The sequence below is a fragment of the Oncorhynchus kisutch genome, linkage group LG12, assembly GCF_002021735.2.
Source record: "Oncorhynchus kisutch isolate 150728-3 linkage group LG12, Okis_V2, whole genome shotgun sequence".
NCBI classification, from domain to species: Eukaryota; Metazoa; Chordata; class Actinopteri; order Salmoniformes; family Salmonidae; genus Oncorhynchus; species Oncorhynchus kisutch.
The window spans coordinates 20,654,011-20,678,760 of NC_034185.2; the positions used below are offsets into that span (position 1 = coordinate 20,654,011).

A 24,750-nucleotide genomic window follows, 5' to 3' on the forward strand; every position below is an offset into this window, starting at 1 on the left:
GCTTGGCTGGGCTGATGAGACAGTGGATTGCGCAGTCAGATGGAACACAGTAAATAGGCACTTTAACATCATAGATTTAGCCAGTGGTAACTTGTGGAATAGACACCGGCTGGAATGCGGTTTTAACCAATCAGCATTCAGGATTAGACCCACCCGTTTTATAAGATGAAATAAATAGTGGGTTGCCTACTAGTTGAATATAGTCATTGGAAATGTTATTGTGTACTGTATACATCTGGCACTGTGATGTCTTTAATGTGCAGCATGGATAGTGGATGGGTAGGAGATGAAGCAGAGCTAGATAATTTTTCTTTGGGCATAAATCTTTGGATAAAGTGAAAGTGAAAACAGTGGTGGTTATGTGCTGGACACACCATGGCAAACTGTGTTTGGAAACTTTGATTGACATATAATGTAAATTTGTTTTCTGCAAGATGAGTTCTTGGAACACAGACTGTGTGGCTGGTTTCTCCATGTGTCCGGATTTGAATTGGCTAGGTGGTTCTGGTATCATGCAGGAAACCACAGAACTATACTGGGCATCATAATATAATTCCTCCCCAAAGCCCTAAAACACAGACTAAGTTAGAGATTATTGCGTGGTTGGAATCAGTGTCCCAAAGGAACAGGCATGATTCACAACCATGGCAGACCTTGATATCAATGATCAGTACAATCATTGACAGAGCAATCTTTCACAGAATTTTTATAGTAGTTTGACCTCTTTTTTTGTCTTTGGCAGTATGTAGGTCAATAGCGCAATTCGCTTTCCATTTGGCATGCTCTACCTCTGTTATTTGTATGTTACACTGATATTACCAAAACTTCCCTCCAAAAGACATTGGACATGCATGGCATTTTTGTCTATTTAAGCAATAAGGCCTAAGGAGGTGTGGTATATGGCCAATATACAATGACTAAGAGATGTTCTTAAGCATGACACAACACAGAGTGCTTGGATACAGCCCTTAGCCGTGGTATATTGGCCATATACCGCAAACCCCCAAGGTGCCTTATTGCTATTATAAACTGGTTACCAACATAATTAGAGTAGTAAAAATAAATGTTTTGTCATACCCGTGGTATTGGCTTTCAGCTAATCAGCATTCAAGGCTTGAACCACACAATTTAGAATGTCTGAAATACCACAGCTTTCAGCCAATCAGCATCCAGGAGCAAAACGACCCAGTTTATAATATGTGATACACCTGTGAAGTGAGTGTAACCTAATTTCTATGTTGTGTTGTCTTACTTGGTATTGGAGCCTCTGAGGCTTCCCTAATATCTGAAACACACACAGAACAAGATGATTAAATGTTTGTCTGTTTGTCTCTCTCTCCTCTAGAAACCAGCCAACATTCTGGTTATGGGGGAGGGCTCAGAACGAGGGCGAGTGAAAATCGGTAAGATGGGCTAAATGTACACTGAAGTTAATACACTGTAGATGATTGATGGAGCGGGCTGCTGATTCAGTTATTTAAAGCTTAAAACTCTGTCAGTAGGTTGATTATACATCATATTATTTGTATTCCCATTTGAAACTTGAATGTGAGCAAAACAGCTTAATAATGTGACCATTATTTCTATAGCAGATACAGTCTAAGTCGGAAGTTTACATACACCTTAGCCAAATACATTTAAACTCCGTTTTTCACAATTCCTGACATTTCATCCTACAAAAATTCCCTGTCTTAGGTCAGTTAGGATCACCACTTTATTTTAAGAATGTGAAATGTCAGAATAATAGTCGAGAGAATAATATTTTTATATATAAAAATATATTTATTTATATCAACACATATATTTATTTCTTTCAACACATTCCCAGTGGGTCAGAAGTTTACATACACTCAATTAGTATTTGGTAGCATTGCCTTTAAATTGTTTAACTTGGGTCAAACGTTTCGGGTAGCCTTCCACAAGCTTCCCACAATAAGTTGGGTGAATGTTGGCCCATTCCTCCTGACAGAGCTGGTGTAACTGAGTCAGGTTTGTAGGCCTCCTGGCTCTCACATGCTTTCTCAGCTCTGCCCACAAATGTTCTATGGGTCAGGGCTTTGTGATGGTCACTCCAATACCTTGACTTTGTTGTTCTTAAGCCATTGTGCCACAACGTTGGAAGTATGCTTGGTGTCATTATCCATTTGGAAGACCCATTTGTGACCAAGCTTTAACTTCCTGACTGATGTTTTGAGATGTTGCTTCAGTATATCCACATAATTTTCCTTCCTCATGACCTATTGGTTTATTTTGTGAAGTGCACCAGTCCCTCCTGCAGCAAAGCACCCCCACAACATGATGCTGCCACCCCGTGCTTCACGGATGGGATGGTGTTCTTCGGCTTGCAAGCCTCCCCTTTTTTCCTCCAAACATAACAATGGTCATTATGGCCAAACAGTTCTATTTTTCTTTCATCAGACCAGAGGACAAAAGTTATGATCTTTGTCCCCATGTGCAGTTACAAACCGTCTGGCTTTTTTTATGGCGGTTTTGGAGCAGTGGCTTCTTCCTTGCTGAGCGGGCCTTTCAAGTTATGTCGATATGTGACTCGTTTTACTGTGGATATAGATACTTTTGTATCTGTTTCCTCCAGCGTCCTTGAAATACATCCACAGGTACACCTCCAATTGACTCAAATGGTGTCAATTTGCCTATCAGAAGCTTCTAAAGCCATGACATAATTTTATGGTATTTTCCAAGCTGTTTAAAGGCACAGTCAACTTAGTGTATGTAAACTTCTGACCCACTGGAATTGTGATACAGTAAATTATAAGTGAAATAATTTGCCTGTAAACAATTGTTGGAAAAATTACTTGTAGATGTCCTGACCGACTTGCCAAAAATATAGTTTGTTAACAAGAAATGTATGGAGTGGTTGAAAAACAAGTTGTAATGACTGCAACCTAAGTGTATGTAAACTTCTGACTTCAACTGTAGATCGATGAGGTTGTTTACTTGACAATGGCTGCAGCTTTAACTTTCAACCAGCCTCTGAGAGGGTCTCTGAACACAGGGACACAGGACCAGGCAGAGAGCCTTAAAATGGCCACATCACACAGATCACGCTATTGCATAACCCACTCCCGAGCATGGCACTGTTCTGGGATGATGTCACAGGTCAGCAGTACCGGCCGGACTCTATTTATACCCTAACCCTGAGAGTCTAGCATTAGTGCTAAGTTATTGTTCTAGAGTCACTGAACCCCCATGATAACTGCTGCTCAGGGATGCATGGGTGTCAATGGCAGTGTGACACCCAACATACCAGACCAGACCACCAAACTTCACTTCAGGTGCTGCACAGACACAGAAGACCTTCCCATAAGAATACAAACAGAAGCTCTTCCCATAAGACTACAAACAGAATCACTTCCCATTAGACTACAAACAGAAGACCTTCCAATAAGACTACAAACAGAGAACCTTCCAATAACACTACAAACAGAGGACCTTCCCATAAGACTACAAACAGAAGACATTCCCAAAAGTCTACAAGCAGAAGACCTTCCCATAGGACTACAAAAATAAGACCTTTCCATAAGACTACAAACAGAAGACCTTCCAAAAATACTACAAATAGGGGCCTCCCGGGTGGCGCAGTGGTCTAAGGCTGTGCCACCAGAGACTCTGGGTTCGAGCCCAGGCTCTGTCACAGCCGACCGTGACCGGGAGGTCCATGTGGCGACGCACAATTGGCCTAGCATCGTCCGGGTTAATGAGGATTTGGCCGGTAGGGATATCCTTGTCTCATCGCGCAATAGCGACTCCTGGGGCAGGCCGGGTACAGTGCTGACCAGTTCGCCAGGTGTACGGTGTTTCCTCTGACACATTGGTGCGTCTGGCTTCCGGGTTGGATGCGCGCTGTGTTAAGAAGCAGTGAGGCTTGGTTGGGTTGTGTTTCGGAGGACGCATGACTCTCGACCTTCGTCTCTCCCGAGCCCTTACGGGAGTCGTTGCGATGAGACAAGACAGTAACTACTAACACTTGGATACCACGAAATTGGGGAGAAAAAGGGGGTAAAAAAGACTATAAACAGAAGACCTTCCCATAAGACTACAAACAGAAGACCTCCCCATAAGACTACAAACAGAGGACCTTCCCATAAGACTACAAACAGAAGACATTCCCAAAAGACTACAAATAGAAGACCTTCCCATAAGACTACAAACAAAAGACCTTCCCATAAGACGACAGAGAGAAAACCTTGCCATAAGACTACAGACAGAAGACGTCCCCATAAGACTTAAAACAGAAGACCTTCCCATAAGACTACAAAACACACTGGCAGTGTGGTGCCAGGACAACCAATCTCTCCCTCAATGTGAGCAAGACAAAGGAGCTGATCGTGGATTACAGGAAAAGGTGTGCCGAACTGGCCCCATTAACATCAACGGGGCTGTAGTGGAGCGGGTCGAGAGTTTCAAGTTCCCTGGTGTCCACATCACCAACAATATATCATGGTCCAAACACACCAAGACAGTCATGAAGAGGGCACTGTTGGTTAAGGGCTTGTAAGTAAGCATTTCACAGTAAGGTCTACACTTGTTGTATTTGGGGGATGTGACAAATAAGGTTTGATTTGACTCCAGTGCTATGCAGACATGGCCCATAAGATGACTTACTGACAGCATTGACATAAACACCAGCCATAAAGCATTGTATATTTTGATTTCCCCGCTCTTGTGAGAGAGAAAAGGCAGTGGAATTCAAGCATGGTTGCTTTGACAAGCTATACATTAATCATGGTACAGATGTAGGATCTTAGTTTGATCAACCTGTTTCAAGAGAACATTCCATTTCAAATTGTAAAACTTGTAGTGTATTTGAGGTTTAAAAAGGCTTCGGGAGTTTGTAATATCCACTTAGACATGTAAGACTTGACTTTGTTTTGACTTGACTTTGTTTTAAAGCTTTTTTGCGTTCCATTGGCTGTAGCCTGGAATAAAGTGGGCAGCCAGCGTCTTCTCCCATGGTGAAGGGTTCTTGCCTTCCCCTCCACTCTGGTAAAGGGTAAATATGATTTTCCCGCTTCCCTTGCCATTAGTTGTTCATCTCAGGAGCCTCCTTCATACCTATTCAGCGAGGGCATGGCGGGAGCTATAGGTTCCGCCACTTTGCATCGCTGAGCCAGAGGCCCGCCCACCATCATGTCAGTATCTCTGACTTGACCGAGCCCCCTTGATAATCCCTGGGAAGTCGGAGTGTAGGGAAGTTGGCAGAGCGGACGATTTTCCCGAAGGAGAGGTCAGAGAACTCTTCCCTCTCCTCGGTGTCACTGCTACACTTAGCCTCCCCGGGGGGAGGGGAGGCCGTGAGCTTGGGTCAGTGGAGTCGGGTCTTTGAAAATAGCGTCCTCCATATCCCCAATGTCGTCAGTTTCATCATCTCCAGAAGAGCCCTGAGAGTGCAGAGATAACACCAATTGTTCCCGCAGCATCTTGGAGGATAACAGGATGCAGCTGACACATTCCGGGGGTCCTGGATGCCGTCTCTGGTGTGCTTTGAGCCCAAGCAAATGGAACAAGTCGTGTGAGTCCAGACCCGCAGAGAGACAGGAACAGCAGCATTGAGCTCTTAAAAGATTTTGGGGGTGGCAGGACCGTCTTGAGACTTATCTTGTCATGCAATTCTTCCGACCAATCTTCAGTCTCGCTGAAGGAAAAGTCATCCACATAATAATTCACATTTCCTGTTGCTGCAGGATTATTTTCCTGCTGTGACAAACTGGCTCAATTTAAGATCCCACATCTGTATGGTTTGCTCAACAGAGCCTGAGATCCTTCCTACAACCAAGCACTACCTCCCTCACTGAAATCAAGTCAAAGTTTATTCATCATGTACACAGTTTACAGCAGGTATGAACGGTGCAGAGAAAGGCTTACATGCCAGCTCCCTCAACAGTGCAGTACAAATATCAATTATAATAAATATCAATAGTAGCCTTGGGTTCAGGCCACCCTGTGTTTCATTGTCATTCATTCACGTTGATATTAAGTTGTGTTTCCACCACTATCTTATATACGTTGATACTATGTGGTGTTTCCCCCACTATCTTATATACGTTGATACTATGTGGTGTTTCCCCCACTATCTTATATACGTTGATACTATGTGGTGTTTCCCCCACTATCTTATATACGTTGATACTATGTGGTGTTTCACCCACTATCTTATATACGTTGATACTATGTGGTGTTTCCCCCACTATCTTATATACGTTGATACTATGTGGTGTTTCCCCCACTATCTTATATACGTTGATACTATGTGGTGTTTCCCCCACTATCTTATATACGTTGATACTATGTGGTGTTTCCCCCACTATCTTATATACGTTGATACTATGTTGTGTTTCCCCCACTATTTTACCCACGTTTTAGCTGACATGGGCTTCGCCAGACTCTTCAACTCTCCTCTCAAACCCCTGGCAGACCTTGACCCCGTTGTGGTGACATTTTGGTACAGGGCCCCTGAGCTTCTGCTAGGGGCCAGACATTACACCAAAGCAATCGGTGAGTTGTTAGCCTTAAGGCAAGAGGTACATGCATCAAAAGACCTTCCATAGAAGTTATTATGTAGCCTGAATTATTTTCATACTAAAGGTACATACGTTGAAAGACGTTTCAGAGAAGTTATTGTGATTTTCATACCTAACACATGCTTCCTATTTTGTAACCAAAGCGTGGAGATTAGATGGGAAATGAATTGAAACCGACCAGCACAGACAGGCCAGTAGAACTTTGCTCCTTGATTGTTTACTTAAACAGTTTTTGCATTTACTCTCGTTACTCTATGCCAGCCTCAGAGCCATGTTTGGTCCTGTGTGGCTCAGTTGGTACAGCATGGCGCTTGCAACGCCGGAGTTGTGGGTTCGATTCCCACGGGGGACCAGTACGAAAAAGGATGAAAAATGTATGCACTCACTATTGTAAGTCACTCTGGATAAGAGCGTCTGCTAAATGAATAAAATCTCAAATATACAGCGCTGGTCAGACTCAGTATATGTGGACATTCACAGATACTATGTGGGTGTCATTGACAGCAAGGGCCTGACAAGCAGTGTGATATGTGGTCTTTATCTGAATGAAGGGTATGTCTTGTGTATAATTAGCTAGATGACATCCCTAGCAACACGCAGGCTCCAACACTCTTACATTCCTATTTATAATGCCATTTTAGGAATACTGCCATTTAATCTATCCTCTGTTCTAGCTTGAAATGAAAACGCATACAAGCTCAGATCTCAGTCTTGTTTTATGCTAAGAGTTACGAAAATTAGAACCGAGCATAGAAAAAGGTCATTTCATTTCTCAGCCCCCTGGTCTTGGAATTCCCTCCAAACCAACCTAAAAGTACAGGTTGTTGAGACGTAGTTGTCACCCGATGTTACCTCTTTGCTTTGCCTTATGTAAGGAAGCATGTTGTTTTACTGATTCATTGTATTATTTCACACACACCACACACATGCCTGCCTGCCTGCACACACACGCACACACACACACACACACACACACACACACACACACACACACACACACACACACACACACACACACACACACACACACACACACACACACACACACACACACACACACACACACACACACACACACACACACACACACCTACTGTTGGTTTGCTGTTGTATTTGTACTGTTGCCAGTGTCTTCTGTCTGTGTTGCCCATTTTGTCTTAAATTACATTTGTTCTTTATTGACTTGCCTGGTTAAATAAAGGTTAAATAAAAGAAATCCCTGGAACCCTTGCCTGGGAATGTCAAGTATAAATGACATATATTACTCAATCGAGCCCTCCAGGCCAAACCCAACAAGCCCTTCAGGGTGTCATCACAGATACATAGTGTAGCAGATCTGAACACGTTAAGTCCCTAGGCATCCATTACAGCCTGTAAATGTTGAAAGGAGTTTAGAGGAGTTTAGTTTGTGTCTCATAATACACAGTGTACCCATCGTTTTCTGTGTCCTGTAGTGGAGAAACATAGGGAAGGATAAAGACATTCTCACTAACAGATATTTGAATCATTCACTCTGTTTCTCCACAATGGGACATATAATATAATGGGTACAAAAGGCTAGTTTCCAAACTGAGTGAAGGATGAAGACATTGTCACAGACAGATAGCCCTTGATGGCTGATGTCTTTGTGTCCGTCCCTGCTAAGGTCAAAGGTATAGGCCAAGACCACTTGAGTCTAATTGCTAACTGCTTGTCTGTCCGATGCAGACATTTGGGCGATTGGCTGCATCTTTGCGGAGCTGCTGACATCGGAGCCCATATTCCACTGTCGCCAGGAGGACATTAAGACCAGCAACCCCTTCCACCACGACCAGCTGGACAGGATATTCAGTGTCATGGGCTTCCCAGCAGGTCTGACCAGCACACACACATGCTCGCGCACACACACACACACACACACACACACACACACACACACACACACACACACACACACACACACACACACACACACACACACGCATGATAAGACCATGTGAAACACACAGTAAAAGTCCAGTTACATTCCCACGTTCATGAAAGTCATGACGTATACTATGTCATCATCAACCTTGACCTTCTCATGTGCTTGTTGTCATAGCTACAATATGTACAGTAGATTACATTATCCTCTGAAGACAGCATGTGCTTCGTCCAAGTATAAGAATTGGGTTAAAGTGACTGAAGTTTTTCTGTTTGAATTGGCCAGATAAAGATTGGGAAGACATCAGGAAGATGCCAGAGTTCCCCACCCTTCAGAAAGACTTCAGGAGAACGACGTGAGTGGCTTGACATTCTTACCATACCTGGGGTTTCTCGGCTGTCAAAAGATACCTGAACCTTTTATACACATCTTACATCACGTTTCAACCGTTCTCTCAAGGAGGCAGCATGTTGAGAATAGTCCCCTGCTTTAAGATGTCGGTTTTTGTCTTTGCTGTGTCTCACCCATTCTCAGGTATGCAAATAGCAGTCTAATCAAATACATGGAGAAGCATAAAGTCAAACCTGACAGCAAGGTTTTCCTGTTGGTAAGCACACCTTCTAGTAACCATTAGATTCTTGAACATAGGTGCCAGTTTATGGAGGGCATGCTAACGTATCTACTCAACCACACCATAGGGTGATTTATACTTAAGCAATATGTAAGTCACGAGGGGGTGGTATATGGCAAATATACCACGGCTCAGGGTTGTTCTTATTCATGACGCAATGCGAAGGTATATTGGCCATATACCACAAACCCCCGAGGAGCCTTATTGATATTATAAACTGGTTACCGATGTAATTAGAGCAGTAAAAAATGTTGTCATACCTGTGGTATACTGTCTGAAATACCACGGCTGTCAGCCAATCAGCATTCAGGGCTCGAACCACCGAATTTATAATGGAGAATATAAGATAACAAGGCCCAATCTAGATATTAGTGCTGTAAAACCAATAAGCCTGGGCTGGCTGATCGGGTTTGCTTGGCACCACTAACCCAGTGTTCATTAACAACCTTTCAGCTCCAGAAACTCCTTACAATGGACCCCACTAAAAGGATTACGTCTGAACAGGCACTACAGGACCCATATTTCCTGGAGGATCCCTTACCAACTTCAGAGTGAGAGCAACTAAACTTCATTTTCCAAACACAGTCTAGATCATAGTCATGCTCTCCACACATTAACACAGTTACATCTTCACCATGATACATCTGTCTGATAAACTAACAATGGAGATGGTTGATTCAGTGAACTAAAAACAGCCCACTTCCAATTTGATTTCATAGTCATAGTCTGGTATTTGAATTTGATAGTTTCCTGTTTTTATCTTGAGTGGCCTGGTTGTGTGTGTTTAAAAAAAAACATAGATACAGTGCCTTGCAAAAGTATTCACCCCCTTGGCGTTTTTCCTATTTGGTTGCATTACAACCTGTAATATAAATTCATTTTTATTTGGATTTCATGTAATGGACATACACAAAATAGTCCAAATTGGTGAAGTGAAATGAAAAGAATTACTTGTTTCAAAACATTCAAAAAAATGGAAAAGTGGTGAGTGCATATGTATTCATCCCCTTTGCTATGAAGCTCCAAAATAAGATCTGGTGCAACCAATTACCTTCAGAAGTCACATAATTAGTTAGATTGCACACAGGTGGACATTATTTAAGTGTCACATGATCTGTCACATGATCTTAGTATATATTACACCTGTTCTGAAAGACCAAGTAGCTCTCCAAACAGGTCAGGGACAAAGTTGTGGAGGGGTTGGGTTATAAAAAAATATCTGAAATGTTGAACATCCCACGGAGCACCATTCAATCCATTATACATTTTTTTTAAAGAATATGGCACCACAACAAACCTGCCAAGGGAGGGCCACCCACCAAAACCCACGGACCAGGCAAGGAGGGCATTAATCAGAGAGGCAACAAAGAGACCAAACCCTGAAGGAGCTGCAAAGCTCCACAGCAGAGATTGGAGTATCTGTCCATAGGACCACTTTAAGCCTTACACTCCAAGGAGCTGGACTTTACAGAAGAGTGTCCAGAAGAAAGCCATTGCTTAAAGAAAACACGCAAACACGTTTGGTGTTCGCCAAAAAGCATGTGGGAGACTCCCCAAACACATGGAAGAAGATACTCTGGTCAGATGAGACTAAAATTGACCTTTTTGGCCATTAAGGAAAATGTCTGGCGCAAACCCAACACCTCTCATCACCCCGAGAACACTATCCTCACAGTGAAGCATGGTGGTGGCAGCATCGTGCTGTGGGGATGTTTTTCATCGGCATGGACTGGGACACTGGTCAGAATTGAAGGAATGATGGATGGCACTAAATACAATGATATTCTTGAGGGAAACCTGTTTCAGTCTACCAGAGATTTGAGACTGGGACGGAGGTTCACCTTCCAGCAGTACAATGACCCTAAGCATACTGCTAAAGCAACACTCGAGTGGTTTAAGGGGAAACATTTAAATGTCTTGGAATGGCCTAATCAATGCCCAGACCTCAATCCAATTGAGAATCTGTGGTATGACTTAAAGATTGCTGTACACCAGCAGAACCCATCCAACTTGAAGGAGCTGGAGCAGTTTTGCCTTGAAGAATGGGCAATCTAATTGATTCTCAATTAGAGGCAGCTGTCTATCGTTGTCTCTGATTGGGAACCATATTTAGGCAGCCATATTCTGTGGGTACTTTGTGGGTGATTGTTTCCTGTCTTGGTGTTCTCCGCACCAGATAGGACTGTTTCGGTTTTGCCACGTTTGTTATTTTTATTTTGTGTAGTGTTCACGTTTTCGTCTTCCATTAAAATATGTTGAACACGAACTACGCTGTATTTTGGTCCTCCTCTCCTTCAACGGAAGAAAGCCGTTACAGAATCACCCTGGGCACAGCCAGGAGAATATCGCCGCACCAAAGAAGAGTTGGTGGCAGCGAAAGTGGAGAGGTGGCATTATGAGGAGCTAGCATGGCAGAGCGGCTGGAAGCCCGAGAGACAGCCCCAAAAATGTCTTGGGGGGTGGCACAGGGAGAGTGTGGCAGAGTCAGGAGTCAGACCTGAGCCAACTCCCCCTGTTTACCGTAAGGAGTCAAGGATGGAACCAGAGCCGGTGTTGGAGGTGAGCGAAGCAGAGACAGTGAAGGAGTTAATGGGGAAATTGGAGGAGAGAGTTATGAGGGAGGTGCTGTGTTTGTGCATGAGGCACGGCATTTGCCCGACGGAGCGTGTCAGGGATTTGATGGCACCTGGGTCAGCTCTCCATACTCGTCCTGAGGTGTGTGCTAGTCGTCTGGTGAAGACTGTGCCAACCTCACGCACCAGGCCTCCTGTGCACCTCCCTAGCCCTGCACGTCCAGTGCCACCTACATGCACCAGCCCTCCGGTGGCAGCCCCCCGCACCAGGCTTCCTGTGCGTGTCCAGAGCCCAGTACTCCCTGTTTCTCCTCCCCGCACTCGCCCTGAGGTGCGTGTCCTCGGCCCAGTACCACCAGTGCCGGCACCACGCACCAGGCCTACAGTGCGCCTTGCCTGTCCAGAGCTGCTAGAGTCTCCCGCCTGTCCGGAGCTGCTAGAGTCTCCCGCCTGTCCGGAGCTGCCAGAGTCTCCCGCCTGTCCGGAGCTGCCAGAGTCTCCCGCCTGTCCGGAGCTGCCAGAGTCTCCCGCCTGTCCGGAGCTGCCAGAGTCTCCCGCCTGTCCCGAGCTGCTAGAGTCTCCCCCATGTCCGGAGCTGCCAGAGTCTCCCGCCTGTCCGGAGCTGCCAGAGTCTCCCGCCTGTCCGGAGCTGCCAGAGTCTCCCGCCTGTCCGGAGCTGCCAGAGTCTCCCGCCTGTCCGGAGCTGCCAGAGTCTCCCGCCTGTCCGGAGCTGCCAGAGTCTCCCGCCTGTCCGGAGCTGCCAGAGTCTCCCGCCTGTCCGGAGCTGCCAGAGTCTCCCGCCTGTCCGGAGCTGCCAGAGTCTCCCGCCTGTCCGGAGCTGCCAGAGTCTCCCGCCTGTCCGGAGCTGCCAGAGTCTCCCGCCTGTCCCGAGCTGCTAGAGTCTCCCCCATGTCCGGAGCTGCCAGAGTCTCCCGCCTGTCCGGAGCTGCTAGAGTCTCCCCCATGTCCGGAGCTGCCAGAGTCTCCCGCCTGTCCGGAGCTGCCAGAGTCTCCCGCCTGTCCGGAGCTGCCAGAGTCTCCCGCCTGTCCGGAGCTGCCAGAGTCTCCCGCCTGTCCGGAGCTGCTAGAGTCTCCCGCCTGTCCGGAGCTGCCAGAGTCTCCCGCCTGTCCGGAGCTGCCAGAGTCTCCCGCCTGTCCGGAGCTGCCAGAGTCTCCCGCCTGTCCGGAGCTGCCAGAGTCTCCCGCCTGTCCGGAGCTGCCAGAGTCTCCCGCCTGTCCGGAGCTGCCAGAGTCTCCCGCCTGTCCCGAGCTGCTAGAGTCTCCCCCATGTCCGGAGCTGCCAGAGTCTCCCGCCTGTCCGGAGCTGCCAGAGTCTCCCGCCTGTCCGGAGCTGCCAGAGTCTCCCGCCTGTCCGGAGCTGCCAGAGTCTCCCGCCTGTCCGGAGCTGCCAGAGTCTCCCGCCTGTCCGGAGCTGCCAGAGTCTCCCGCCTGTCCCGAGCTGCTAGAGTCTCCCCCATGTCCGGAGCTGCCAGAGTCTCCCGCCTGTCCGGAGCTGCCAGAGTCTCCCGCCTGTCCGGAGCTGCCAGAGTCTCCCGCCTGTCCGGAGCTGCCAGAGTCTCCCGCCTGTCCGGAGCTGCTAGAGTCTCCCGCCTGTCCGGAGCTGCCAGAGTCTCCCGCCTGTCCGGAGCTGCCAGAGTCTCCCGCCTGTCCGGAGCTGCCAGAGTCTCCCGCCTGTCCGGAGCTGCCAGAGTCTCCCGCCTGTCCGGAGCTGCCAGAGTCTCCCGCCTGTCCGGAGCTGCCAGAGTCTCCCGCCTGTCCGGAGCTGCCAGAGTCTCCCGCCTGTCCGGAGCTGCCAGAGTCTCCCGCCTGTCCCGAGCTGCTAGAGTCTCCCCCATGTCCGGAGCTGCCAGAGTCTCCCGCCTGTCCGGAGCTGCTAGAGTCTCCCCCATGTCCGGAGCTGCCAGAGTCTCCCGCCTGTCCGGAGCTGCCAGAGTCTCCCGCCTGTCCGGAGCTGCCAGAGTCTCCCGCCTGTCCGGAGCTGCTAGAGTCTCCCGCCTGTCCGGAGCTGCCAGAGTCTCCCGCCTGTCCGGAGCTGCCAGAGTCTCCCGCCTGTCCGGAGCTGCCAGAGTCTCCCGCCTGTCCGGAGCTGCCAGAGTCTCCCGCCTGTCCGGAGCTGCCAGAGTCTCCCGCCTGTCCCGAGCTGCTAGAGTCTCCCCCATGTCCGGAGCTGCCAGAGTCTCCCGCCTGTCCGGAGCTGCCAGAGTCTCCCGCCTGTCCGGAGCTGCCAGAGTCTCCCGCCTGTCCGGAGCTGCCAGAGTCTCCCGCCTGTCCGGAGCTGCCAGAGTCTCCCGCCTGTCCCGAGCTGCTAGAGTCTCCCCCATGTCCGGAGCTGCCAGAGTCTCCCGCCTGTCCGGAGCTGCTAGAGTCTCCCGCCTGTCCGGAGCTGCCAGAGTCTCCCGCCTGTCCGGAGCTGCCAGAGTCTCCCGCCTGTCCGGAGCTGCTAGAGTCTCCCGCCTGTCCCGAGCTGCTAGAGTCTCCCCCATGTCCGGAGCTGCCAGAGTCTCCCGCCTGTCCGGAGCTGCCAGAGTCTCCCACCTGTCCGGAGCTGCTAGAGTCTCCAGCCTGTCCGGAGCTGCTAGAGTCTCCCGCCTGTCCGGAGCTGCCAGAGTCTCCCCCCTGTCCGGAGCTGCCAGAGTCTCCCCCCTGTCCGGAGCTGCCAGAGTCTCCCCCCTGTCCGGAGCTGCCAGAGTCTCCCCCCTGTCCGGAGCTGCCAGAGTCTCCCGCCTGTCCGGAGCTGCCAGAGTCTCCCGCCTGTCCGGAGCTGCCAGAGTCTCCCGCCTGTCCGGAGCTGCCAGAGTCTCCCGCCTGTCCGGAGCTGCCAGAGTATCCCGCCTGTCCGGAGCTGCCAGAGTCTCCCGCCTGTCCGGAGCTGCCAGAGTCTCCCGCCTGTCCGGAGCTGCCAGAGTCTCCCGCCTGTCCGGAGCTGCCAGAGTCTCCCGCCTGTCCGGAGCAGCCAGAGTCTCCCGCCTGTCCGGAGCTGCCAGAATCTCCCGCCTGTCCGGAGCTGCCAGAGTCTCCCGCCTGTCCGGAGCTGCCAGAGTCTCCCGCCTGTCCGGGGCAGCCAGAGTCTCCCGCCTGTCCGGGGCCGCCAGAGTCTACCGCCTGTCCGGAGCCGCTAGAGTCTCCCGCCTGTCCTGAGCCGCCAGAGACGCCAGTCTGCAAGGAGCCGCCAGAGCCGCCAGTCTGCAAGGAGCCGCCAGTGCCGCAAGTCTGCCAGGAACGGCCAGAGCCGCCAGTCTGCCAGGAGCCGTCAGTCTGCCAGGAGCCGCCAGAGCCGCAGTCAGCCAGGATCCTCCAGAGCCTCTTCAGACGAAGAGGAGGAAATCAGCCGTGACACTTGCAGCTGTAATTGCTTCAAAAGGTGGCTCTACAAAGTATTGACTTAGAGGGGGTGAATAGTTATGCACGCTCAAGTTTTTTGTCTTATTTCTTGTTTGTTTCACAATAAAAAAATATTTTGCATCTTCAAAGCATGTTGTGTAAATCAAGTTATACAAACCCTCAAAAAAATCTATTTTAATTCCAGGTTGTAAGGCAACAAAATAGGAAAAATGCCCAGGGGGGTGAATACTTTCGCAAGCCACTGTTAAGAATAGTTGGTCTTTGTACGCATAGCACCCAGCTAGTCTGTTTCTGATTGTGTGTACCCCTCGTCTCATTCTCTCCTGTAGTGTATTTGCCGGATGTCAGATACCTTACCCAAAACGAGAGTTTCTAAACGAGGATGAGCCAGATGAGAAAACAGAGAAGGTAAACAGAGGTGAAATGCTTTGGGCTATAGACTAAAAGTGTAATCCTGGGATATGCATCAAGAATCCCCCACAATTCTGAGCCTTCTTTGTACTTGTGCTTTTATTAACAACTATCATCGTGCTGTCTGAATAGACCCAAAACACCTTACAAAATAGACCCAAAACACCTTAATAAATAGACCCAAAACACTTTAATAAAAAGACGCAAAACAGCTTAATAAATAGACCCAAAATACCTTAATAGAAACAGTAATGGAATGTCAGCCCAGCAGTAGGGGTTTCATAAGGTTATTGAAAGTGCAGGGTAAGGGTCCATTGAAAATTAGCAGTCTGTGGCCTAGGGTGATTAAGTTTTCTGAGCCGCTGCCTCCGGACCACATATACCACTGCAGCAGCATGGATTTGATTCCTGCCCCATCTTTACTATATACCTCTGTCCTATCCAATAAACAGAAAATATGTGAGGAGTGGGACTGCCCCAATCCTTTAAAATATGGGAAGAGAGAAAGACATACCATGGGATAATAACGATTAAGGACAAGCTGCACAACAGCAGCAGCTTCAGCCAGCAACACAGGAGAAGGGTTGGTCCAATCACCTCTGGAGGTTAACGTCACTCCATTTAGCCGTCCCCTGATAGCACATCAGCTAAACAAAGATGAGAATTCAGAAGGTAAAACTCTGAAGTGTGTCAGGTGGTTGCCTTTAGTTCATGGGATACAGGTGGATGAGTGAGATATGAATTGAGAGGGAACCCCAGGCCTTCTCTGTCATACACTTTTTCTACGCGTATCTCACTAAGCTCTCTCCACGTGTATCTCACTAAGCTCTCCACGCGTATCTCACTAAGCTCTCCACGCGTATCTCACTAAGCTCTCGAAAGCGTATCTCACTAAGCTCTCGAAAGCGTATCTCACTAAGCTCTCAACGCATATCTCACTAAGCTCTCAAAAGCGTAACTCACTAAGCTCTCAAAAGCGTATCTCACTAAGCTCTCAATGCATATCTCACTAAGCTCTCAAAAGCGTAACTCACTAAGCTCTCGAAAGCGTATCTCACTAAGCTCTCAGCGCTTATCTCACTAAGCTCTCCACGCGTATCTCACTAAGCTCTCGAAAGCGTATCTCACTAAGCTCTCGAAAGCGTATCTCACTAAGCTCTCAACGCATATCTCACTAAGCTCTCAAAAGCGTAACTCACTAAGCTCTCAAAAGCGTATCTCACTAAGCTCTCAACGCATATCTCACTAAGCTCTCAAAAGCGTAACTCACTAAGCTCTCGAAAGCGTATCTCACTAAGCTCTCAGCGCGTATCCTCACTTAAGCTCTCAGCGCGTATCTCACTAAGCTCTCAACGCGTATCTCACTAAGCTCTCAAAAGCGTAACTCACTAAGCTCTCGAAAGCGTATCTCACTAAGCTCTCAGCGCTTATCTCACTAAGCTCTCCACGCGTATCTCACTAAGCTCTCCACTCGTATCTCACTTAAGCTCTCAGCGCGTATCTCACTAAGCTCTCGAAAGCATAACTCACTAAGCTCTCGAAAGCGTATCTCACTAAGCTCTCAACGCGTATCTCACTAAGCTCTCGAAAGCGTATCTCACTAAGCTCTCCACGCGTATCTTACTAAGCTCTCCACGCGTATCTCACTAAGCTCTCGAAAGCGTATCTCACTAAGCTCTCCACGCGTATCTCACTAAGCTCTCGAAATTGTATCTCACTAAGCTCTCGAGACTTATCTCAAGACTTTCACTAAACTTCATATCTTACTTGAGGTAAAGGTCACTAACGTGGAGTTGTTCCCCTGATAGCAGATAGGCTTTACTTGGACCATAGTGTTACTGATAATGTACTGTCGGCTGGCTGGTATCAAACACCATGTTGTGAATATACCAGACCCTATAGAAAGCAGGTGCTTGTATTATGCCATGCCAAGCCAAATCAGTGTGTTTGAGGTGAAGGGGAGTGTATGCATGTGCTACAGCCAGAGAAATACCAGTCCCCTTCCCACTGAGCGGTTTCTGCGAATCCCAGCCCTGCATCACATTGGCAGCTGTTGTCAAGTAGGCAACACCTGATACAAGTGTTGCCTCAGAGCAGCCGTCAAGAAGACTGCAGGGCCTCTGTGCCAACCAGGGCCCAGAGGGTATGAGAGAGACTCATTGTTTTAGCTGACCCAAACTTTCACATGTCTCAGCCTCGTGGTCGTGGAGCTGTTGAGAAGTGATAAGCTGGCCTGAAGGCTCGGAGCGTAATTCTTGTTCAATAATTTCAGCCCACTGTTTACTAAGCCCAAACTAACACTGCAATACTGGGAACATACTTCCCAGTTCCCAAATACTGTAAACAGTGACCATGATTGATCAGTGAGCGATTTGTACATTTGGCTGTTGTTGAACAGTAATGTTGTCTTGATACCATTTATTGAGTTAGCAGACCTTATTTACAATGTGCATGTATGGAATATGTTTTGTATGGATAGGAAACTGTGAGTGTGTTGGTGCAAAATCGGAGATTACAATAAAGTTGTACACCAAGGAATCTGTTAGTATGTTGGTGCACAATGAATATTATTGCAGTCTCCATCTGTTACTCTGTATCTGTTCAACTGAACATGAATGTGTTTGTCCTCCATCAGAACCAGGTCCAACAGCACCAGCAGACGACAGCCCAGGCCCAGGCCCAGCAGCAGAGTGGCACCCAGCAGGCTTCTAACCAGCAGAGCTCCACCCAGACCAACGGCAATGCAGGGGCCACTGGAGCCAACTCCGGGGGAGGCCTACAGCACGGCCAGGACCAGGGGCCCCCCAACAAGAAATCTCGCACCGGGCCCTCAGGAGCCTCCTCAGGCACTGGGATCCACCAGGTTTGAGTTTTTACAGCCTTACATACATCCATAATATTACTCTCCATTTTTAAATTGAAAGGAGATGGAAGGCGATGACAGTCACCAACAGTTTATAACCTACGGCATGTTTGCTATCTAGGGTTGACTTATTCAAATTTGCTTAATCCAAATAGGCCCTTGGAGGACCCAGAACGTGTGCCATCAACAGTGTTCCTTTATTAATGATTCATTTGACTATGGAGTAAAAATTAATGGCTGTGAACTTTTCCCCAAAGAGCCCTCAAGGTTTAAAACACGTACAGATGCGTACAGCAGAGTATGTCAGGGACGTGCAAAACACGTGTTGTGCTCGGTTAGTGAACAGACACAACCCCCTCAACTCAGACCAGAGTGGAATATTGTGCTAGCTAGTAGGATTGCAGGTCATGTTATATCAGCATGATAATGTCATTCCTCCAGTTCACACTAGCCTGTTGATAAAGGTGACAGCAAAAAAAGCTGCCCTCATTGTTGTTCCCCCTCTTGGCGCCTGCTCTATCTTTGACTGAGCCCCTATCACTGGGTGAGAGAGAGAGACAGAGTTGGAGCAAGAGTGAGTGAGTGAGTAAATGAGAGGGAGAGAGTGAGAAAGGCTGTAGTTAGAGCAAGAGTGAGTAAGTGAGAAAGAGAGGGACTATGAGCAAGAGTGACAGAGTGGAGTTCATGGTACAGAGGAAAGGAGAGTGTTTTACACATGAGAAAGGTAAGATAAAGGTGATCTCCCTGTTGTCCGGATCTCAATGGTGTTCTGTTCAGAGGTGTTTCCTCCTGGCTAGGCCCGGACCCTGTGGGGTTCTGGACTGACTGACTGACGAGGTGCTAGGCTATATTTAGCAGGGGGCTGAGGCTGCATTTGGACAGCTGCTGGACTCTTCAAAGTCAAGCCTTAGCAGAACAGATGTATTAATATCCCCTTGCTTTCTGGATGGGCAGACAGAGCTAGCTTGCTGTGTCTGTGGCGTCACATTCAACACCCTTTCCCCCTCATTGATCACTTTCCCCAAGGCTATAGTACCCTAATGTGCACAACTCACTCCTCCTTTCTGCCTGTGAGTGTAGATAGACTCCTAGACAGGCGGCGACTGGAATTAGTTTGGCCAATGTCTCCTTACTTCAGGGGTTTCAGCCATGTTCTTCTCCTATTCCCCCAACCCTCCATCCAACCCCTCTGGGTCCCAGTCCAGCTGTAGCTCCTCGGGGCCTAATAAATGTTTATCATCTAAAGACCAGGGACTTCTGCCTTTTCTTGCCTTTCTAAGAGGACATTTGGCCTTGGGCCCAGTCTGAGTTGGTTAGCGTGAGTCACGGCCAGGTGTTTCGTTAGCCCTTCTGTTGACGTCTACTGATGTGTGGCTCAGTCCCCTTTAACCCAGATCAGTAATTCATTCAGACCCCCAGGTCTTCGGCATCAGCCACTTTTGATTTGATTTTACTCCGTTGTGTGATATACAGTATACATTTTAGGATATAGAATTGTAGGTCATGGTACTGTAAATAGCTTGGAATAGGGTTGGTAGTCTCTGGCTAAATATGTTGATGTAACCGATGTGAAAAGGCTAGCTTGTTAGCGATGGTGTGCGCTAATAGCATTTCAATCGGTGACGTCACTTGCTCTGAGACCTTGAAGTAGTGGTTCCCCTTGCTCTGCAAGGGCCACGGCTTTTGTGGAGCGATGGGTAATGATGCTTCATGGGTGTCAGTTGTTGATGTGTGCAGAGGGTCCCTGGTTCGAGCCCGGGTAGGGGCGAGGGGACGGACGGAAGCTATACTGTTACATTGAGAAATCCATGAGAAGTAGTCCACATCTTTAGATGCCAAGTAAACAAGAGGGGAAAGCTGTGGCGGGTATGTTGATAAGTACTACAGATCTATGGCTGTGTACATCATGCTTTTCTATTTGACTCGTTCTTGACCTATAACTTATTCAGCCAGATTTACAATTGCAAACATTGCCAACAAAAGTAATTTTCCTCCAACAAGGTGTCCTAAGGTAAAGTTATGGAATAAATTATGTTGTACAGGTTTTATTTCCAAACCCCATGCAAGGTCAAAATAAACAATGGTATTTTTACAGTGGTGTTGACCGAAAAATAATTAATGACAAATGTGGTCTCTAGCTGTCAACGGTTTACTATTTCCTCTCCATTCTTTTCTCCACTTCAGCACTCCAGCTCCCGCCTTGGTTACCAAAGCAACATCCAAGGTTCCACTCAGTCCCAGGGATACTCGTCGTCATCCCAGCAGAGCTCACAGTACTCACACCAGCCACACCGCTACTGAGGCTCTTAGAACAGGCCAGGGGCCTCTCCCAAACCAACCCTCGACCAAAAACAAACCTTAGCATAACCTCTCACCTCCCTCTGGCCAAGGTATTACTGACTCCTCATCCTGATCAGACCTCATTATGTGTCAGATAATTCCAACAACACAACAGTCACTCATTATCTACCTTCATGTCAGCCCTACTACACTGACTGACCCTGGCCTCACTTCCAGCCAATGTCCTCACACTTACCCACCCGAGGGCACTGCAATATGAAGGCCAACTCAACATAGGAACCAAAAACAAACCCTGCCTCCTTGAGGGGTAGGACAAGATTTTCTATTATCATCAAGTGGCAAAATCGATTGATACTAGATAAGAAGGAAACACGTCAGGTGCAACTGACTACACAACACAAAGACTATGAACCATGACACTTACAAAAACATGTTCTTCAAGAGGAAGAATTGCAGCTCTGTTCATATATAAATATATACTATATAGTACCTTTTTTTATTTGTTTAACAAGAGACTTGTTTTTGCTCGTTTGCTATGTAGAGTTTGTTTACTTTGATTGTGGATGTTTTTGTAAATATTGTTCGATATAGAAGAAGATGGGAGGAAACAGGAAAATAGCCCTTTACTGTCATCACTTTTCTTCACTGTACAGTTGTTTACCCTGGATTTCTGGTACCAGATAACAATTGAATCAAAAGGAAAATGAGCCAATCCTTTCCTGATGACAAAATATCTTCTTCTGAGATCTTCCCCTTGGCTTGGAAATACATTTGTACAGAAGAAAGTTAGCTCTTTAGCTGATGTGATTGCAGGGAATTACAAAATACACAATTTTATCTTAATCTAGTTATAAAAAACTTTTTTTTTCTCCAATTTTAAGCCTTTTGTTTTTCTAGATTTGTAGTCTGAAAGTCTGCATTGGAAGGAACCGTTTATCAGCCTTTCTTCAGTCTGCAGCAAGTTATGTAAGCATCTCTAGGTACCCCATGTCACCTGACCGATAACAACTACCAAGCTACTGTTTTACTATGAGTCATGTCCATCAAGGAAACATTTGTCGGTGAATCTGAATGTTCTCCTTTCTGGCCAGAGGTGTTTGAGTGTGTGTGAGATGCTTGTTGTGGACACCTTGACAGGTCTTTCCATGGACACAGACATCACTGAAGGTGACATCATATAGTGCAGCTAACAGTGTGTATGTTCCTGAGACGGTTACTGCCTGATAGTTTTTTATTTTCCATGTATTTTTCTAGCCTTTAATGTTTCATTATTGCCCTTTACATGTTTGTATTTCCTCTTATTCAGTCAAAGGACTGCACTGCTGAACGGATCTGCAAAGACCTGGAACAAATATGGGAAGTCTTGCACCCCAGCCTCTTCAACTCCACACCCCTGGTATTAACCCAGGTAGAAAAAGGTTTTCTTATAGTACTTATCCTGTGAACTAGTTGACTGGATCTGCACTGTGTGTGTGTGTGTGTGTGTGTGTGTGTGTGTGTGTGTGTGTGTGTGTGTGTGTGTGTGTGTGTGTGTGTGTGTGTGTGTGTGTGTGTGTGTGTGTGTGTGTGTGTGTGTGTGTGTGTGTGTGTGTGTGTGTGTGTGTGTGTGTGTGTGTGTGTGTGTGTGTGCGCGCGTGTGTGTGTGCGTGTGTGAGAGACACACAGAGAGACTGTAGATGGACATGGGATAAGACAGCCACTTCAGCTTCTTCTGTGACTAGGGAAGGGATGTGAAAACATTGACATCTAGTGGCTATTGACAGAACGGGACCTCTTGTTCAGTGATGGTGAACATGTATTGTGTTCAGTTTGTCACAAGGATCAAGGCAATCTTTATCAAGACTTTGCATTACGATTCTTTAAACTGCCTTTTGTGATGTTCAGAAACACAAGTCGTGTTCAACTGGCATATGTTGACGATGATGATAATGATGATCATCAACACTCCTTTTGTAGCCAAAGGAGAGAGACTCTTATTTTGTTTTCTATAGTAAGAAAATATTCACAGCAACAATACAAGGTACTAACTACCCAACTGATATACTGCTCTCTGTGATGCTGTTTGCTTCTGACAGTAATACTGCACAGTTCTTCTGTGTTTGATTTGTCTGTCATCTCTGGCTCAGTCAAACAGGTGGATTGAGAGATCTGCTGTTGATCATCACCTGTCTGTCTTTCTGTCTGTCTGTCTGTCTGTCTGTCTGTCTGTCTGTCTGTCTGTCTGTCTGTCTGTATGTCTGTCTGTCTCCTTCTCTCTCCTCACAGACCATATTTCTTTCTCACCACTCCCAGGTTACTGAAGTACAGTATGTCTTATGTGTGTTGTGGTGAATGCCAAAACACTAGATGAACAAAAGGGACTGCTCCCTCCTTGTTCAAGATGAGTTCCTAACAGTCGCCCAGAATCTTTTCCATATCGGACTGGCTCTCTATTTCATGCTGATACATTGTAACTGTATTGGTTTGGGTTTGAGTTTCTCTTTTCTATGTTCCGTATGATCTGGCAGGCACACAGGCCCAGTGGATTAACAACAGCCTTCCCAGAACAGTGGTGTTTACTCGGGAACAAAACCAGCAGCTATTGGACCTTTTTTCTCTCTTTTATTCTATTGGCGCATATCTGAAGTATAGTTGAAGAGCATTGAGAATACATTAGATACTGTTTCTCAATGTATCTCTAAACAAGCGAGGTATCAAAAGTATTATTCATTGTGCGGCTCCAACAAGTGATCGTGGGGCAAATAACTGTTAAACAGTTCCTATGCAAAAGCAAAGAGAATGGTGCAATGCTTAAATTTTACTATGAGAGATTGAGAGTTTTCTTAGGGTTTTTAAAACGATTGGGATATCCATTTCCACATCGTAAATCTAATGTTGAACATCGTAATTGAAGAAGGCATTCACTTGTTTCTTACAGCATTGTTAATTGTACTCTAAATGAAATATAAACTATATGGATGGTATATGGTTGTTCCACGAGTGCCTTTTGCGTCCCTGGGATATTTTATGTAGAAATTGTGCACCAATTTAGAATTTTAAAAGCCTGCTATATTAAATGAAGTGCCCTTTAATATAGACCACATGTAGAATTCAATCCAATCTGATTATTATATGAATAAAGGCTTGCTAATGTGCGAAAATCCTGTATTTTGACAGGTCCCTCAGTTATCCCTGTGTCACTTATAGGAAGATTTCAAACCACTTAATCCAAACATTTCTCCAAGTTTCACCATTATTGTAAAGCCCTAGTTATTTTGTTGCTTTGACAAAGTCATTTCTGAAGATGATTATTTATTTCATGTGATTAGTTATTCATTTACGTCTATCCCTCATTTTACGGTCAACCCTGTTATGTGAACTCAACTATTTTTAATGTGGTGAAACTATTCCTTCTCAAAACAAACATTGAACATCTAATAGTCAAATCATAGTGTAAAATCAGGTGAGCTGGTTCTACTCTTTTTGGCCATTTTCTGTTGTTTTGTGGTGGAAAACTGAGCTGTCGAGCATAAAAGTGAACCCTGTTACCCGTAGATATACAGACTAGAAATGTTTTAGCAATTTTTATTTTTTTGTGAAGCTTGCATTTAATTGCCACTCCACATGCACACAACATGATTCCATTCCCCCTGTCACGATGGGATTTATGGCTGATTTAAGATTAAATTGTCAACCATGTTACGGTCAACCGTGTTACTTTATTTGGCACTTAATAGGCACTTGCTATAGTAAATTTGTTTTTAAATTTAACCTCTTGAGTTGGGAAAACATACTTTTTATGAAGTTGAACATGTGCTCTCTATGACAGAATGTTAAAATTAGGTAAAATCCCCCCAAAATTTGGACCAAGTTACACTTCTCAAATGGCCCCGAGATGGTGGAACAACCCATACAATATACAATCATACAGTTGAAGTTGGAAGTTTACATACACTTAGGTTGGAGTCATTAAAACTCATTTTTCAACCACTCCACACATTTCTTGTTAACAAACTATGGTTTTGTCAAGTCGGTTAGGACATCTACTTAGTGCATGACAAAAGTAATTTTTCCAACAATTGTTTACAGTCAGATTATTTCACTAATAGTTCACTGCATCACAATTCCAGTGGGTCAGAAGTTTACATACATTAAGTTGACTGTGCCTTTAAACAGCTTGGAAAATT

The 24,750-nt window shown here is 46.4% G+C and overlaps 1 protein-coding gene across 3 annotated transcripts in view; it reads left to right on the plus strand.

Annotated features, from left to right (window-relative positions):
- Positions 1-24,262, plus strand: part of LOC109900674 (cyclin-dependent kinase 19-like) — a 57,386-nt gene extending 33,124 nt beyond the window's left edge. The window contains exons 5-14 of one of the 3 annotated variants that reach the window (XR_004211896.1): positions 1,346-1,403; positions 6,382-6,513; positions 8,247-8,390; positions 8,728-8,797; positions 8,977-9,049; positions 9,527-9,624; positions 15,339-15,417; positions 18,056-18,283; positions 20,468-21,992; positions 23,092-24,262. Coding sequence is in view for 2 of the 3 variants with exons in the window: in XM_031837066.1 (XP_031692926.1) it covers positions 1,346-1,403; positions 6,382-6,513; positions 8,247-8,390; positions 8,728-8,797; positions 8,977-9,049; positions 9,527-9,624; positions 15,339-15,417; positions 18,056-18,283; positions 20,468-20,584 (999 nt within the window). In the remaining variant the exon portion in view is untranslated. Of the gene's footprint in view, positions 1-1,345; positions 1,404-6,381; positions 6,514-8,246; positions 8,391-8,727; positions 8,798-8,976; positions 9,050-9,526; positions 9,625-15,338; positions 15,418-18,055; positions 18,284-20,467; positions 22,110-23,091 lie in introns of those variants that run through there. The other 2 variants (XM_031837066.1, XM_031837067.1) reach the window with 2 other exon arrangements.
- Positions 24,263-24,750: the final 488 nt, after the last annotated feature.